Genomic DNA, 18,032 nt, shown 5'->3' with positions numbered 1-18,032 from the left:
TACTCTGATTCCAATTTCTTAGTTTTTCATTCCAATTTCTTTATTAAAAAGGTTAATATTGCACTCTTCTTTCTCTGCCTTGCTCTTGCTGTTCTCTGTTTAAATTAAGTTTGCAGAAAAAAAAAAATCACCCGTGCAAGCTCAATTACTGTAATACCTCGAGTAAAGGAGCACTACTACTAAATTACCATAAACTTAGAAAAGCAGATGCTGAAAAAAAATTCTTTTTTGGGATCATCTAATTTACTGAGCACTGACCAAGTCTTTTGTACGAGATGCGTGCGTGCACACACACACACACACACACACACACACACACACACACACACACACACACACTAGAAGCTTGCAAAATCTTGAAAAAACTGTATGGTACTGTAGAAACTGTGCAATCAAACTAAAGCCAGAGAAAACACTGTATACAAGGTCAATTTTAGGAAGTTTATCCTTGGATGAACTACAAGAATGCAAAAGGTGGATGTTTTGATTCAAGTATTTCAACTAAATAGACCTTACTCATTAGAAACATATTGGTCTAAATTACAACCTTTTTGGGAAGACCGCTACAGTGATAGCAAGAGCTGATACTGAAGAACTAAGCATAAAGTTTCTTTGGTTCAATTAAATTGAAGGAAAAAATTAAGACACTAGACATCAAAGAATTAGGATAACACCTTACATTAAGAAAAGAAAAACCCATCATTAAAATTAAGAGATAATGTAAAATAACATATACATTAAGGAAATATTTCTAATTAACATAAAAAAGAAATAGTTAAAAACTCTTCCATATTCACACTTACTTGTAAGTTGTTGAAAACCAGAACCGTCAGGACTGGTATTTTCTATGAGGTCTCTTAGAAAATGTTTATATCTGGGAGAAAATAAAGAATGCTGTTAAATTAGCTTAAAATTAATGTCAACTATTAGACAACATAAGCTTTACAACTACTGGAAAGAATGACTTACTTTATAAACCAAATGATTGGCAGGCAGTGTGGTGCAGTAGTTAAGGCTTTGAACTTCAAACCCTGAGGTTGTGGGTTCAAATCCCACCACTGACACTCTGTGACCCTGAGTAAGTCACTTCCTCTGCCTGTGCTCCAAACGTAAAAAGAAACTAAATGTAACCAATTGCACCTCAAATGTTATAAGTCACTTTTGATAAAACTGTTGTCCAAACAAATAAATGTATATGGTAAAGAAATATGACGTGTAAATGTACTGTTTGCTGGTTGTTATATATTAATATTTTTGAAGACCAGGAAATTTTCCTTTGCTAGTTAACTAAATATAACAAAACTTAAATCACCATGGTTATAAAAACTTCTGCTTTCCAAAAATGCCCAGAAAGAACCATCTGTGTCTGTTGTTTTATGATAGTGATACATCCCAAAAAAATTTAAACCACAGACTCCTGAAACACTGGCACCAGAAAACTTGAACTTATGATATACCGTTTGACTCTTATTGATGTCCAGTATGGTGGGTGTCCGGGACCCCCCGACTATGGTAGAACCAGGGGAGAAAGTATTTTCAAAATCGTTTCTCCCCAGACCATCAGAGCTTCCAGCGGCGCCACAGGCTATAAGCATGGAAGCTCAACCCTGCTGGGGCTTGTGGCCAATGCCCGGGGGTGCCTGGACGTTTACGGGACCCTATTTGGCAGGACTTCCACCATACCCGGAAGTGCTACAGGAAGAAGCTTGCTGGGCACCTGAAGTTCTTCCGGGTGCCCTATAAAAGGGGGTCAATCACCAGGTGTCAGTGGCCACAGTTGGACAAAGACTGTGTGGAGGATTGGGGGCAGCAGCAAAGGGACTGTGTTTTAGTGTGTTTCTATCCTTGTGGGTCTGGGAAGCAAGGGAAAGCGCTTCCAAGTGAAAAATAAAGGTGTGTGTTGCATGCTGAACCTGTGTCCTGCATGCCTGTGTCGGGGTTAGGGCGGCTGTACGTGCCCGGGCATCACACCAGTTATGCAAAATGTCAAGTTTTCTGATGCTCACCCTATTTTTGAGTCTCTAGGCCTAAAAGAAAATGTTTATTTTTAGCACTTCTTTTGGACCAAATTTTGTGCAGGAAGTTACACCCTTATGATAAAGCGTAAATCTAAAGTTGCCTTCAGCACAAATGATCACAAGGACTTGAAGTTGTGCATGCCACATCACCTACCACTAAGGGTTCACCCCCCAATTAGATAAAAGTCAGTTTCTTTTTCACAATAATTGGAAAAAAATGGGGAATCAGTAACAAAGGCATTCAGAGTGTAATTTTATGCTTTGTTGAGGTTGCCGATTATGAATACGATATTTTGGATACTTTACACAATTTCACAAATTTTAAACATGAGCATGTGGGGTATTGTTTTAGATAATTTCAAGGGTAGTCATTATGAATATGATGTAATTTTTGATCCTTTACTAGGGACCTCTATTAGAGGTTGAAAACTGTCAAATTTCTATTACAATCAAGAATATCTAGATGTTAAGCACACGTTTTAATATTTCAAAAGATATGGCACAACTATTCTTGTTTATTATCTACTTCTCTCTCATGAAGTGAATCATTACATTTGTGATGAACACCCTCAAATTAGGGCAGCTTATGCTAAATCATAACACCCCCAAAACTATTTGCTCATGATCCTTTGTCCTTTTCAGCAAAGTTTGTGGAATTTGTATGTTCTTTCTATATCTAGGTGTGTTTTTTCTTTCTGGGTACTCTATTCTTCTTCCCACATCCCAAAGGCATGTGTGACTAGTTTACTGGCAACTCTGAAATGCCTTGACGCAAGTATATGTGGTTATGTATATGACTGTGTTAAATACCAACAAAGAAAATAATTTAAATTTCCTGTGTTTACCATGTAACACATAAACATGTAGGTTACTTCAGAATTAAAGTGATAAACAGAAGCTTAATGCTCATTGATAAACAGGAACTAGTATACTAACTGAATTAATTAACTTTACATGAAAGTTACATTCATTTTAATGAGAGCTGAAGAAATAAAATCTAGAACACTACCTCATTTGCATATTCATTTAACCTCACAAAATCCAATAAAGCCACCAATATCAAGGTTATTGAATGTTGCTACCAAAATGTGATTTCCTATTTCTCTAATCCACACTCCTATACAATGACAGAAAAAATAACAAATATGGGTGATTAAGTGATAAGTACATGCAATTAAAAAAAGATATGTTTAATCTAAAAACTAATCACTGCTACAGTTATTTCAGTTTGCTAAAAAAAAAAGCATATAACCCCATCTGAAAATGCAATGCAATGTTTTCACAGAATTTGGAATACTAAGTACATAGTAGAACACACAAGAACACAGTTTTATACACAATTTACATAACATTATTATTATTAAGTTATTAAGCAGTTCGCATACGTTTGCAACCTGAGATTTTTCTTCTTTTTTTGCATATAACAAAGACATATGCTTTGCATTTGCCATTCCAACAGATTGCACATCACAAACATTAACACTGTTATCGTTTTTTTCGTGTCTGCCGTTTCTATAGGAGGGTGACAATGAGTTAAATTCCAATGGATGTTTTTCAAATGTTGACAAGCAATAAGCAAAAGGTATCACTGAAAACCACAGAAAACAAAACCAGCAAAAAAAAAAAAAAAACAGTACGAGGAAAGTTCGAAGAAAGAATTTTTTTTTACAATGTTTCTGTTTGGGGATCGTTGTGCAAACGTGCACATCTGAGCTGCAACCACAGATCTAACTGCTCTGTGGATGATTCATTCAGGCATTTCAAGGTCACTTCGTTGTAATGAAAGCATCTGCTGAATGTACTTGCTAGTAACGCGATTTCTATAGACTCGTGTCATATGGGGAAACTGTCGGGACCGTAACAATACTTTGTTGTAATACTCTCTCACCTCGGTCTCTCTCCTCTCTCTGCGCCGCTGCAAAGCCCCGCCCGCCAAGCGTTCTGAAAAGTCTGAGTGAGTCTCCGTTGCCGGCAGTTCTCTCGCGGCCCGGCTGTCAGACGGCTGCGGCCCGGTAGTGGGTCGCGGACCGGTGGTTGGGGACCCCTGATGTAACCAATATGCCTTACTGAAAAACATACCTTTTCAATGTAAGTGGCCAAGCCAGTCATTCTTTCTGAACATATACAAAGTCAGGCACTGAGGTATGGCTCCATTAGGGACTGGCCATTCGGACCTATGTCATATTGGCCATATGTCAGTCACAAAGTGTACAGATCATTGCAAATTTAGGTTCTGTGGGTCTGGAAGGCATAATGCCGGTATGGAGTAGCACAAACCGATCTTAGAGTCTTGGTGCCTGCAAGCCTGATCTGTATAAAGCAGTGTTTCTCAACTACTGTCGCACTACTGGTGGGTCATATTTTGCCGTCATTGGTTCAAGAGTGGGTCAAAATGGGTCAAGTAAGCCAGAGCCTCTCAACCACTGGGTTGTGACCAAAGTTGCCATTGATGGGTTGCGGGTTACTGTTGTTGGTTCACTGTCAATCACCTAAGCAAAAGGCAGCGCTGCGTAATATATTTCCCTGTATCTAAGTGAGCTCATTTCACCAAGGGGGACCATCAATTGTGCTAATTTTGGCAAGGGGGCGGTTTGCAATTCCTCCTAGTGCGTCAACAATAAACTTGAGGCAAAACTGAGTCACAGGACCATAAAAGTTGAGTAATGCTGGTGTAAGGGAAAGAGATACAGGCTGAATGCATTAACTACATTAACCGGCACTGATCAAAACAAACCTTAAACAGCCCCCTAAGAATCAGAAAATAATAATGATAATAACTAAAGATTTATTACCGTGGCTGCTTTTGGCAATTTATTGAAGATTATTACCATATTGTTTTCCTAAGGCTCTCAATTGTCAGTACTAAAGGAATTCTACTGTATGCCCAACATTATGGCACAAAGAGTTGCAAAATACAAAAATGTCTTCACCAAAAAAAAAACAAAAACAATAATTTTCTAAAATATAACACCATCATCGTGATTTTATAATTATAAGTGTTATAAGTTCAGGAATATTTAAAAATATATAAATAATGTCCTAGGAAGAGATATCAATATATGCCAAAACTACTATATTATAAGCAGTTTTGCAATACCCAATTTCAACCTCCCAATTACAAAAACATTATAAAGAATACAATTATTTACAATACAAAAAATACAAAATAAAATCTTACGAACCTGACGAGGATTTGTACCACTGTTGAAAACAGTATACAAATGACACATATTATATATAAGTAAAATTATTATGAGCTTTTTGAGCAATAAAAATACTGCTTCCTCGGGAGGTACAAAGACATGCTATACCTTGTATGAAAGGTCAGAACCTGAAGAATTTAAAAGTCCAATTGGATAAAAACGAAAATACAATAAAATGTAAATATTAGGTTTATTTGGAATAATCTTTTGAAACGTACATAAACATTTGCCTCTTGTGAAAGTATAGCTTCTCAAGTAGCTAATTATGCCAGTTTTGCAACACCCCTTTTTCAGGTATCCACCTGGCATGCTGTGAGTGGGGAACTGCCCTCATTCTTTATGTACAGTAATCCCTCGCTATATCGTTCTTCGATTTTCACGGCTTCACTCTATCGCGGACTTTATATGTAAGCATATTTAAATATATATCGCTGGTTCGCGGATTTCTGCGGACAATGGGTCTTTTCATTTCTGGTACATGTTTCCTCAGTTGGTTTGCCCAGTTGATTTCATACAAGGGACGCTATTGGCAGATGGCTGAGAAGCTACCCAACTTACTTTTCTCTCTCTCTCTCTCTTGCTCTGACATTCTCTGCTCCTGACGGAGGGGCTGTTCGCAGGGGGGCTGTTCGCACACCTAGACGATACGGACGCTCGTCTAAAAATGCTGAAAGATTACCTTCACGTTGCTCCCTTCTGTGCAGCTGCTTCGTGAAGCGACATGCTGCACGGTGCTTCGCATACTTAAAAGCTTGAAGGGCACGTATTGATTTTTGCTTGTTTGTTTTTCTCTGTCTCTCTCTCTGACATTCTCTGCTCCTGACGGAGGGGGTGTGAGCTGCTGCCTTCATTGCAACTGCTTTGTGCCACGGTGCTTCGCATACTTAAAAGCCAAACAGCCCTATTGATTTGTTTGCTTTTCTCTCTCTCTCTGACATTATCTGCTCCTGACGCGCACTCCTTTGAAGAGGAAGATATGTTTGCATTCTTTTAATTGTGAGACAGAACTGTCATCTCTGTCTTGTCATGGAGCACAGTTTAAACTTTTGAAAAAGAGACAAATGTTTGTTTGCAGTGTTTGAATAAAGTTCCTGTCTCTCTACAACTTCCTGTGTTTCTGTGCAAATCTGTGACCCAAGCATGACAATATAAAAATAACCATATAAACATATGGTTTCTACTTCGCGGATTTTCACCTTTCGCATGGGGGTTCTGGAACGCAACCCCCGCGATCAAGGAGGGATTACTGTATTTTGTAAAATACATTACTATATTTTTTTAAATCTAAAGCTGATGTTCAATTACACACCTTCTAGTCAGAAGGGATTTCAAAGTTCACAACTACAGCTGCTGATCTGTGGAAATACTGTGAGTTATGACGTCATGAACTGCTTTAAAGTCTTTTGTTATACATTTTCACTTTCAGTACCTTTTATCGGTTTGAGCTGGGTACTCTTGTGTACTTTCTAAGGCACCTTGACAATTTGTTCTGTGAAAGTCAGTGAAAATTATTTCATTATGATTTGGAATAAGGGTGAGACTGGATAGTCTTGCTCATGGCAATCTCACTGAAGAGTCTAAAGGACTCATAACAAGTCAGAAGGCTTGATGAAATAAAATAAATAAGAAATGTAAACCCAACACAGAAATTCAGGAAATGAAGATATTAAAAAGCATGTAAAAACATTTTTAAAAAATTAATGTTTGAATTGTTTAATTGACTTTTTTCTGCCTTCTTTTTTCTAAAGTATTATACTCCTAGGAACTGGAAGCAATATAAATGAAAAGTATAATTGATGAACATTCTAAGTATGGATGCAGATTATTGAGTAAATTAATCATCTTTGACGCTGTACAATTTGATCCAAAGGCTAATTATAGTGTAAAAATGCATAAAAATGATTTCATACAAATACATAACACATGGAGTCAAATGACCATAATTCCTGCTAAACAGATGTTAAAAAAACTACTGTATTTAAGGAGTCATGGGGTAATTAGTAGATGGTGATACGTAATAAAACAACATTTGAGTAATATGCAACATATACTGTAATTTTTTTTTGGCAATAAATAACTTACTGCTGAATTCGTTGGAGAGGAAGAGTAAGTAAATCTTCTAGCACCAAGCCTCTGAACTCCGGCCTTGTTTCTTGCAGCTTCTTAAATCGAGCAAATGACTTGTTTTTCTTTATTTGAATCTTAAAATAAACCACCAAAAGTTTCTGATTTACACATATTAAAACAAAGTATGCACGATACTTTTAAATCATATAAAAATGAGAAAAACTATCTTTTGATATAATAAATTTTCATATACTTTATGTCCTTAAACACTGGAAAAAAGCTGATTTCATTGCATGTATAATTTCTATAAAACTCACTTAGCTACATTATCACAGGGAGAAAAAAAAAAAGTGTGACTGAAGGTTGAAAAGGACAAACCACAGCTGTAATTAGACGGCCCCATGTTCCAACAATTACATTTATGTAGACCTACTGCCAAAATCAATGTTGCTTGCACTGCTAGTACTTAATCAATTAAATCAGTCAATTTACCATGGTTACATCCTTCTTCTTAATTAAGACAGTGATATCTCTGGAGTACAGGGTCTCAAAGAGATAAATAAGTACAGAGGTTGGGAAATGTCACAAAGGTGACATCCCGATTTTAATGTCAGGAGCTTTTCAGCATAAGATTTTTTTTTTTTTATTTATAAATTAAATCATTTAAAAGGCAAGGCTGCCTCTCAAAGATTTGGCTTAGCATTTATTAGGAAAAGTTACCTGACATAAAAAGAACTAAAGAACAATGACTGTTTCAGCATATATATCCCTTTTAGTAGCAGTCTAAATTATGGAGGTTGAATCACTTAAGCCACTTTTAATTACATACAATATGAGCCTTAATCGGACAGTTAGCCTTTCCTTTATGAAATCTATTTGCAAATAGTGTCACTTGGTTGTCAGAATGAAAATGGCAGGGTGATTGAGCATCCTAATTTAAAAGGTTTATTGTGCAAATGAAGGATATTATTTTTCATCCTAGTGGTAGAGTTGGGCTGTTACCTGCAGAACTTTGAAAGCATTTTCCATGTTATCAGCATATATTTTATAGAAATGCAGATGACTGCTTAAGTTTTCAAATCCTAGTCCAAACTCGCCATGTTCCAGGTTGCCCAGAAATCTCCTATAAATTAAAGAAACATAACAGAATAAAATTCAGTGGAATGTATATATTTCTTTCCAATTAAAAAGGTATTAAAATAATCACCTGGCGCTATATTTAAAATCAGGATTAGGCAAAATACACTAACTCTGACTCCTATTACAATTCACTGTACCTGACAATATTAAAGAATAAATGTGTTAATTATTTAATTATCAGAACCAGCACCTTAAATTACAAAAGTCAGGGTTAAGAGTTTAATTTGACCCTAAGGAGCAGATGGATGTGTTAATATATGGCTCTTAGAAGACACTCACCTTTTTCCTTATTTTCTTTTTACACAACCTCCCAAAACTTACAAGCCATATCTTCTCTTACTTAACTGACACTGTACTGCCTCTTACGGCAATGAATAGAGAGACTTGAGGCAATTTCACTAGTTCTATGAAGAAATTACCATCCACAGAGGTGGAGGATACTGAGGATTCCAACAAGGCCATTATAGGCAAGAATTATATATAAAAATCAATTACAGGCCAAATTAGAACTGTAAGAAGCTCCTGCCAAAAAACCTGCTGCCGTAATCTGACAAGATATTTCTAAAGGAAAAGATGAACAAAAAAAGATTTTTAGCTTGCTGAGATCCACAAGTCAACAGAAAAAATCATTCAAACACTGGACAAGTAAATGGCAAATCTCTCTTCTAAATTAACTGAAACAGAACACAGAAATATAAAGAACACTGTTAATTTTGTGAGATAAAGGAGAACACAGACAGATGAGATCTTCCTTCAGTTTCACAAACTATGGCAACTTTTCTGAACTGAGACTTCCCCCCCAGAATCAAAAGAAAGGGAAGGTCTACAGGACGGTAGCGAGACCAGCTATGTTATATGGGTTGGAGATGGTGGCACGGACCAGAAAGCAGGAGACAGAGCTGGAGGTAGCAGAGTTAAAGATGCTAAGATTTGCATTGGGTGTGACAAGGATGATTAGGATTACAAAGTACAGTGGAACCTCAGTTCACGACCATAATTCGTTCCAAAGCTCTGGTCGTAAACCGATTTGGTCGTGAACCAAAGCAATTTCCCCCATAGGATTGTATGTAAATACAATTAATCCGTTCCAGACCGTACGAGCTGTATGTAAATATATATTTTTTTTAAATTGTTAAGCACAAATATAGTTAATTATACCATAGAATACAGCATAATAGTAATCTAAATGTAAAAACATTGAATAACACTGAGAAAACCTTGAACAACAGAGAAAACTAACACTGCAATAGTTTGCGCTGTAGTGCTAGGAACCGCTCGCCAAAAACACTTTTTTTAATGAGTTTTAAGCACAGGGGAAAAAATGAACATTTGAAAAATCCGTAATTTAATAAACCACCAAGAAAAGAAACATTGCAACAATGCAGGCTACGAGCCGATCGCTGTAAACAGAACAGAACTGAAAACAAAAACAAGCCTTCTCTACCTTATGCGTCCCTCCCTCTCTCGCTCGCTCTCTCTCTTTTGCGAGCCTGGGGCCTGTGTGTGTGCACGTCTGACTCTCTCTGGCACTGCCTGTGTGTGTGTGCGCGGCTCTCTCTCTCTCTCTGCCTGTGTGTCTGTGCATGGCTCTCTCTCGAGCGCTGCCTGTGTGTGTGTGTGCGGCTCTCTCTCTCACGCTGCCTGTGTATGTGCGCGGCTCTCTCTCACGCTGCCTGTGTATGTGCGCGGCTCTCTCTCACGCTGCCTGTGTATGTGCGCGGCTCTCTCTCACGCTGCCTGTGTATGTGCGCGGCTCTCTCTCACGCTGCCTGTGTATGTGCGCGGCTCTCTCTCACGCTGCCTGCGTGTGTGCTGCCTGTGTGTGTGTGTGCGCGTGTGTGTCGCGCGCTCTCGCTCTCTCTCTTGCTCGCTGCACAGGAAAAGCACAGGGAGAGACTGAACATGTACATACCGAAAGTGAACCTGGCTTGTTCGTATACCGAGTGTGTGGTCGTGAACCAAGGCAAAAGTTTGGTGAAGTTTGGCGAACTTTTTGGTCGTAAGCCGATTTGTACGTGTACCGAGACGTTCGTGAACCGAGGTTCCACTGTAGTACATTAGAGAGTCGGCTCAGGTTTAACGGTTGGGAGACAAAGTCAGAGAGGTGAGATTGAGTTGGTTTGGACATGTGCAGAGGAGAGATGCTGAGTATATTGGGAGAAGGATGCTAAGGACAGAGCTGCCAGGCAAAAGAAAAAGAGGAAGGCCTAAGAGAAGGTTTATGGATGTGGTGAGAGAGGACATGCAGGTGATGGGTGTAACAGAACAAGATGCAGAGGACACATAGGTATGGAAGAAGATAACCCGCTGTGGCAACCCCTAACGACAGCAGCCAAGAGAAGAAGATTAGAGTAGAATATATATGGGGGGGGGGTGGGGGGGGTTATAGAAACCCTAGGCATCACATAAGATGGCCATGGAAGACAGACAAAACACAAACAGGACTAAGAAACCTTTTGGCCTTTTAAATATCAATTTATTTTTTTGATGGTATTAATTTATTGAGCTGGATGCCATTTTTAATATGATAAACTACTTTGAATTTTACTAAAATTTTAAAAAGAAGATACAGTGGAACCCCGGGTTACGAGTTTAATCCGTTCCAGAACCGAGCTTGTAACCCGATCTGCTCGTAACCCGAACGAATTTTCCCCCATTTAAAATAATGGAAATGAGATTAATCCGTTCCAGCCCTCCCAAAAAGTCCCCAAAATATCATAAATAATGGAAAAAAACATGTTTTTAAATAAGAAACAAACATCAAAATACTGTATTAGTAAATATAGTTAAATAAAAGATAAACCAACTTAAGAAAATGTAACCTTACCTTGGCAGCAGATGATTGCAGTTAATGGAGAGCGGCTGAGGAAGGAGGGAGGGAGGGAGGACTAGAGGACTGGCTGCATTTTCGGCACCTTCACATCAAAAAAAACTAAAATTGCACTCTCTTAACTGTACGTACGTACATGAATTGTAAAAAAATAAACTTTCTTAACTTTAAACTTAGCCTAACACTTAACATTACGTACGTATGATTTTTTTTTACGCTACTCATCTGTTTTTGCCTTTTCGGCTGCACTTTCGGCACCTTCACTTATAGCAGTTTCAGTTTTAGTATAAAGATACCTATGCAACAACGTTTGCTTTTGCCTGCTTTTTAAAAGCTTACGGAAGTGAGCCATGCAGGTGTCATCATAATTTGCTGCAGAACGACTAGTTGCAACTTTTTCTGGATGTTTCTTTTCAATGAAACTTGTAACCTTCTCCCACATTCCCAGCACTTCTTTAATTTCACTTGTTGAAATTTCCTCTGTCTCGACCTCCTCCTCACTACCGCTGATCTCTTGCACAGCCTCCGTACGTTGCATGTCCTGCAGCTCAAGCAACTCCTGTGTTGAGAGTTCCTCCTCATGTTTCTCGACAAGCTCGTTGATATCACCCTCGTCAACCTGCAGACCCATCGACTTGCCGAGGGACACGATTTCATGCACTGGATCTACGTCGGGCACGTTGGTCTCGGTCTCAAGACCAAATCTTTCAAAGTCCCTCGCTGCAACCGCATCAGGCCATAACTTCTTCCATGCAGAATTCAGTGTTCTTCTGGTCACTTCTTTCCACGCCAGGTCAATCATGCGTAGGCATTGCATGATGTTGTAATGTTCTTTCCAGAACTCTCGGAGTGTTAGCTCCGTATTTTCTGTCACATCGAAGCATAGTTTGAACAGATGCTTTGTGTAGAGCTTTTTGAAATTGGAAATGACCTGCTGATCCATCGGTTGCAGGATTGAAGTCGTGTTGGGTGGGAGATAGAGGACTTTTATGAATTGATATTCTTCCCGGATGTTGTCTTGGAGACCGGGCGGGTGGGCTGGAGCATTGTCGAGGACGAGTGGGCTGGAGCATTGTCGAGGACAAGTAACGCTTGCAGAGGCAGTTTGTTTTCTTGAAGATACTTCTTCACTGCAGGTCCAAAGCAGACATTTACCCAGTCGATGCAGAACTGCCGCGTAACCCATGCCTTTGGATTGGCGCGCCACATCACGTGCAGTTTTTCTTTAAGAATCCTGTGAGTCTTAAAGGCTCGAGGATTCTCTGAATGATAGACTAGCAGTGGCTTCACTTTAAAGTCACCGCTAGCATTTGCACACAATGCAAGGGTGAGGCGGTCCTTCATCGGCTTATGTCCTGGCATCTTCGTCTCCTCTGCTGTGATGTATGTCCTACGGGGCATTTTCTTCCAAAAAAGCCCCGTCTTGTCGCAATTAAAAACTTGCTGGGGGATGTAACATTCTGCCTCGATGAGCTGCACGAAACGTGTGATGAACTCGCCAGCTGCCTTCTGGTCTGCACTTGCTGCCTCGCCATGTCTTACGACAGAGTGAATGCCTGATCGCTTCTTAAATCTGTCGAACCATCCATGACTAGCCTTGAATTCTGGTTCTACTACATCCGTAGAGATGGATGGTTTTTTTCTGCTTCAGGTCATTGTAAATGATGCGAGCTTTCTCGCTTATGACTGTTTCAGTAAGCATATCTCCTGCCAACTCTTTCTCTTTTATCCACAACAGCAGCAGGTTTTCCATTTCTTCGTGGATAGCCGACCTTTGCTGTGTAATTACGGTCATCCCTTTTGCTACTTTTACACTCTTTATGGTCTCCTTTTGCTTTAGTATTGTGCATATCGTGGACGTACTGCGGTCGTAAATCTTGGCGAGTTCCATCACACGCACACCTCTCTCATGCTTTTCTATAATTTCCTGCTTCAACTCGACTGACAGCATCCTTTTCTTCTTGCTGCTGTCCTTTCCACTTCCTACCTTCTTTGAAGACATGGTTAATGCCCAATATGTATGATATGGCTCTGGGTAGAAGGGGTAGAGGTTTCCGGGTAAGAAAGGCGAAGCGGAAACTAGCAGTGACGTATCGGAGCTCGGCTCGTAAAACGGGCAGAAATTTTGCTCGGATCGCGGCTCGTAAACCGAATTACTCGTATACCGAGCTGCTCGTAAACCGGGGTTCCACTGTATATGGATTTAATTGAAAATGTGTTAAACACTAATTGCCAGAAAAGCATTAGTTTTTTTGTATTGTATGTTCACTGCAATATTTATTAAACATTTTAATACAAATTCATTAAACTAGCTGTTATTTTAATGCAACAAAATCTTTAAAAAAAATCATTCAGTTTATATGACCAGCTGTGTATAATTTTGAGATTAAACAAATCAATAATCAATCAAACAAAAGGGCACATAAAGAAATTTTGCTATCTCTTAGTCCATTGTAGTGGACATGAATTTTAAATATAATAAAAAAAAAACTTTTTTTTTTAGTATCATTTCTAGATGATTGAACAGTCCCGGTATATGTGATAACATATTGAAACTTTAAAAAAAATGTGACCAAGACACTTAACCCTTAAATGAAACATCCCAGACATGGATTTTTTTCTTATTTATGTGTATTATCAACTTTCTTCTTTATTTTTTCTGTAAGCAGTTTACTGTGAATTGTAGTAAAACTTTTAAAACAAAGACACTTGGGAGTGTATATTTTTTTCCTTTTTTATAAATAAGTCATACTGATTGCTGAAATCTTTCTGATAGCTACGTTTGGAACTAGCTGGGAACCCTCAACAAACGTAGCTACAGCAACCATGAACACCTTATTGGATAAATTAACTCTATCTATAAGTCAGCACTCTGAAAACGTGCTTCTGATTTAAGTTTATGCTCTTTGCTTTACCTTATAAATCCAACTGTTAAAAATACACGTTCGTTGTTTTTCTACAGGTTAAAAGTATTTTTGTAGTCAAACATTTAACACATTAAGACTGGGGACTGCAATTACTTTTTACCTGAGGGGCAGTTTTATTCTTAGCTGTTCATTCAGGAGCAACACTATTTAGCACTAGGCGCTATATAGCTCTGTCATGTCCTTATTTTTTTTTTTTTTAAACCCTTGTCTCAAAGCGTACTGCTATAGTGAGTTACTTTCTTTGATTGTATTATGTGTGGTTTTAATTTTATATTTCATCACATTTAGTATACAAGGTTCTAACATTTTAGTGTTCAAGCGCATAAACAGTGATGGTACTCCTTTGCATGCTTATATACTTGGTGTATTATCATTGAACTTTAACTGTGGGATGATAACTAAAATGAAAGTGAACTGGATTTGGCTGGAAGTGGCAGCCACTTCACGAATGGGGTCTATGTTAATGTAGCAGCGTGGTTCATTTTCCTTTCAAGCTATATCACGAACAGCAATGATTATGTTTTCATATCATTTTTTTTTTTGTTTTACTTTAACGAAGGACCAGTTTTGTTGCAGTTTCCTGGTACTGTTTAAAGAAGCCAGCTAAAACACAAATATGCAGTTTTTGGGATGCAGTTTTTGGGATGGGCCATAATGCGCATTAAACATGTCAGTAGCCTTGGTGTTTACGACTGTAGTTATTTCTATGCTACAATGACTGAAAATTATATTTGTTTTGTAAAGATTTCAATACATATAAAATTGCAATCTATTTAAATATATTTTATTGAGTTACATTACATACCATATTAAGTGTCGAAAATAGTATTGTGATAACCCTAGATGCAAGAATTATTTCATACTCTTTAATGGAACATAAATACATACTATCAAAGCCCTACCTTCCTTCTCTCAGATGCTCTTTGCTAGAGTTTCAACAATTATTTAGTTCAAAATATTTTAAGCCAAAAACTGTTTTACCAGTTAAATGTGTTTATTTCTATTAATCAGCACACAACAGAAGATTCTGTGTGTACCTGGCTAGCCAACAAAAGTGCTATTTTCATGATGTCTTCCTATTTCATTTGCAAACAATGTAGAACAGTTAAAAACAACATTTACCAACTTTTAGTCACATATGACTTCTTTGGAAACTGCATACCCTCATGTGGTATGCCTTAAACCTGAAATTTAAACTACCAGAACTAGGCGTAACTTAAACCTCTGCTTGCTACACAAACCTGAATGTGGGATTCATCACACTAGCACCCTAAACTATGTTTCTTGAGCAAAATCCAGCAGACTATTAGCTCCTTGGTTAAGGAAATTGGAATCATTTGCAACCATTTATGTAACATTTTTACATTGCCCTTGAAGCTGTGCAGAGGAGAGCAACCAAATGCATCCCAGGACTTAAGCTCAAGTCATATTCCGGCAGACTCAAAGAATTAAATCTGTTTAGGGTCAAGCAGAGGAGATTGCGTGGGGACGTAACCCAGGTATTTAAAATCTCAAATGCAAAGTAGATCATCAATATTCTTTCAGCATAAGTGTGAATCACGTCATCAAGGATATTAGTGGGAATTATGGGGAAGTTCATTTAAGACAGAAACCAGGAAGCACTTCCTTACAAAAAGAGTTGCGGGACACTCTGGAACAAACTACCGAGACATGTAGTTGATACAGAAACCTTGACAACCTTTATTAGGATGAGATACTGGGACAGCTAAGCTATTAGCTAATTCTTATGTTCTATTTTCTTATTTTACAATAAAAAAATCTCATAGCTGCATTATCTGTACAGTATAATGATACAACATTTCTCTGATATTAAGTAATTTATCAGCAAAGTTCAAAAACTGCTCTCCATCATGGCAGCCAACAAATTTACCTTAAGACTCAGAGACTGTAATTCTCTATCAGGTACTTCTTTCAAAAATGTTATGATTAAGAAATTGTAACTAGTATTAGTTACAAAGCCTCCACAAACAGCAACTAAACAGCAGAATAACAATCAATGCTAATTTTGCATCACTTCAGTTGTAATCTCCTGTCCATAAAAGCTATTCAGCCACCACAAGTCAATTTTTGCTACATTTTTAAAACATGACTTTGTAAATTTCTACTAAAAAGTGTAGATTTAAAGCAGCCTACTAATGAATATAATTGCATTCTATTATTACTGTTATTCTTAAACAGGACTCATTGTTACAAAAATATTTAATAAACAAAAATGTGATAATGGACTCTTTGATGAACTATAGAAAAATTAAAATCTACACCTTTTCAATTCAGTTAAGTCCCCAAACGCACCTGAATGTTATGCCATGCATATATTTTCTGTTTTTTTTTCCAGCTTAATGCTTCAATAATTTATCATTTTTTATACTTATTCAAACTTGCCCACATTATGTAGTTTCCAAACCTTTTCACACTTGATCACAACAAAGCAGCACTACAAGGTAGTAAAAGCTCAAAAAAAAAAAAAAAAACATTAAAAAGGTAGCATTAAGGTAACACAAACCTCCCTACACCTTTTAGTGGGTATAAAACAAGGATGACTAGCAAAGTTTAACATGTTACACTACTGCAAAAGATGTCAATTTTAAGAGTACTTATGACTGGCAAAAATATATACATATACAGTGCCAAACATGAGGATGTTAATTTGTATACAGAAAAGTGACACTTGCTTCACATAAAACTTACTTTCCTAGTTATATGTTCAATATTCAGCTTTGCATGTTATAAGCAAACTTAGATTTTGCTACAATCTAAAGTGGATATCACTTAAATTTGCATAATTATAACTGATAGATGCCAATTAAAGATCTTTCACCTTATGTTTTCATATTATCTACCTAAAGCCGAAATATTTACTATTCTATACATACCTTCTAAACATTTCCTACAAATAACAACATTAAGCCATGGTTAATTTTTACACTAAGTAAAAAATAAACAAAAAACATAGCACACAACCTTAATAAAACAAACAACAAATGGCTAGAGGATAGTGAAAATAACAACAAACAACAAAATGTGCTTACTCTATTATATTGAAAAAATTAAATTTTAATACTGAAAATAGAAAAAATAAAATTGACATTTTCATCAAAGGAAGTACATATTGCTTTTTGACAATTGCCTCTTCTGATACATTTTAAATCATGTAATAGTTTTAGTATTATTACCGCTGTACTGGCATATTAAAGGCAGTAGATACTTACTGATTGGCTGAATGAATCAATTTTATTGAGCTGAATATCGCATCATGGATATTGGGCTTTAGTGTTCCCTTTGCTTTCAAAATTTCAATGAAATACTGCCAAAACAAAACAAACAATTAAAGAATATTTACATAGACAAAAACAAAATGAATTGATAAAGAATACACAAGCTCCAAAAACAAAAAAGCAACATTAAAACATTATAACTGTATTCTTTACTAGAGTATCTTAAATAAAGCCTTCTAATCGTGAACAGAAAATAGTCTAGTGTTTCCTAGGGCCACAGATAGGTCTGTGATGGGTCGCCACATAATTGTGTGGTAAAATTAAGTTAGTCCGAGCGCAAATTCTGTATTGAGTGATAAACTGCTCACTATTTAGTATATATTTGCAGCAGTGCAGCATGTGAAACAATTCCACTGACACATCACAGAGAACATGTGAGGTGAAGGGACTGCAGCTCTAGTTTGAAAAACTAAAATTAAAATTGCAGGTGTGGCACAAGGATGATTTTCGGGGGTATTGTGAAGTGTGAGTCAATAGAGTGAGGGTATATATAGTGCCATGGCAGTTGTTTTATACTTAATGATCACTGAAACTTCATAGACACCTGGTTG

The 18,032-nt window shown here is 37.4% G+C and overlaps 1 protein-coding gene across 3 annotated transcripts in view; it reads right to left on the bottom strand.

The window, feature by feature from the left end:
* arhgef39 (Rho guanine nucleotide exchange factor (GEF) 39) overlaps positions 1–18,032 on the bottom strand; it is a 146,103-nt gene that overhangs the window by 103,889 nt on the left and 24,182 nt on the right. For 2 of the 3 annotated variants that reach the window (XM_028804965.2, XM_051935775.1), the window contains exons 3-6: positions 17,416–17,510; positions 8,291–8,411; positions 7,304–7,422; positions 804–874 (exon numbers count right to left, since the gene is read on the bottom strand). In XM_028804965.2, coding sequence (XP_028660798.1) covers positions 804–874; positions 7,304–7,422; positions 8,291–8,411; positions 17,416–17,510 — 406 coding nt within the window. The remainder of the gene's footprint in view (positions 1–803; positions 875–7,303; positions 7,423–8,290; positions 8,412–17,415; positions 17,511–18,032) is intronic. The other variant, XM_028804982.2, reaches the window with a different exon arrangement.

The sequence above is a fragment of the Erpetoichthys calabaricus genome, chromosome 1 (genome assembly GCF_900747795.2).
Source record: "Erpetoichthys calabaricus chromosome 1, fErpCal1.3, whole genome shotgun sequence".
NCBI classification, from domain to species: Eukaryota; Metazoa; Chordata; class Cladistia; order Polypteriformes; family Polypteridae; genus Erpetoichthys; species Erpetoichthys calabaricus.
The sequence above is the reverse complement of the archived record's forward strand: the minus strand, read 5'-3'. Positions and strand labels throughout refer to the sequence as shown.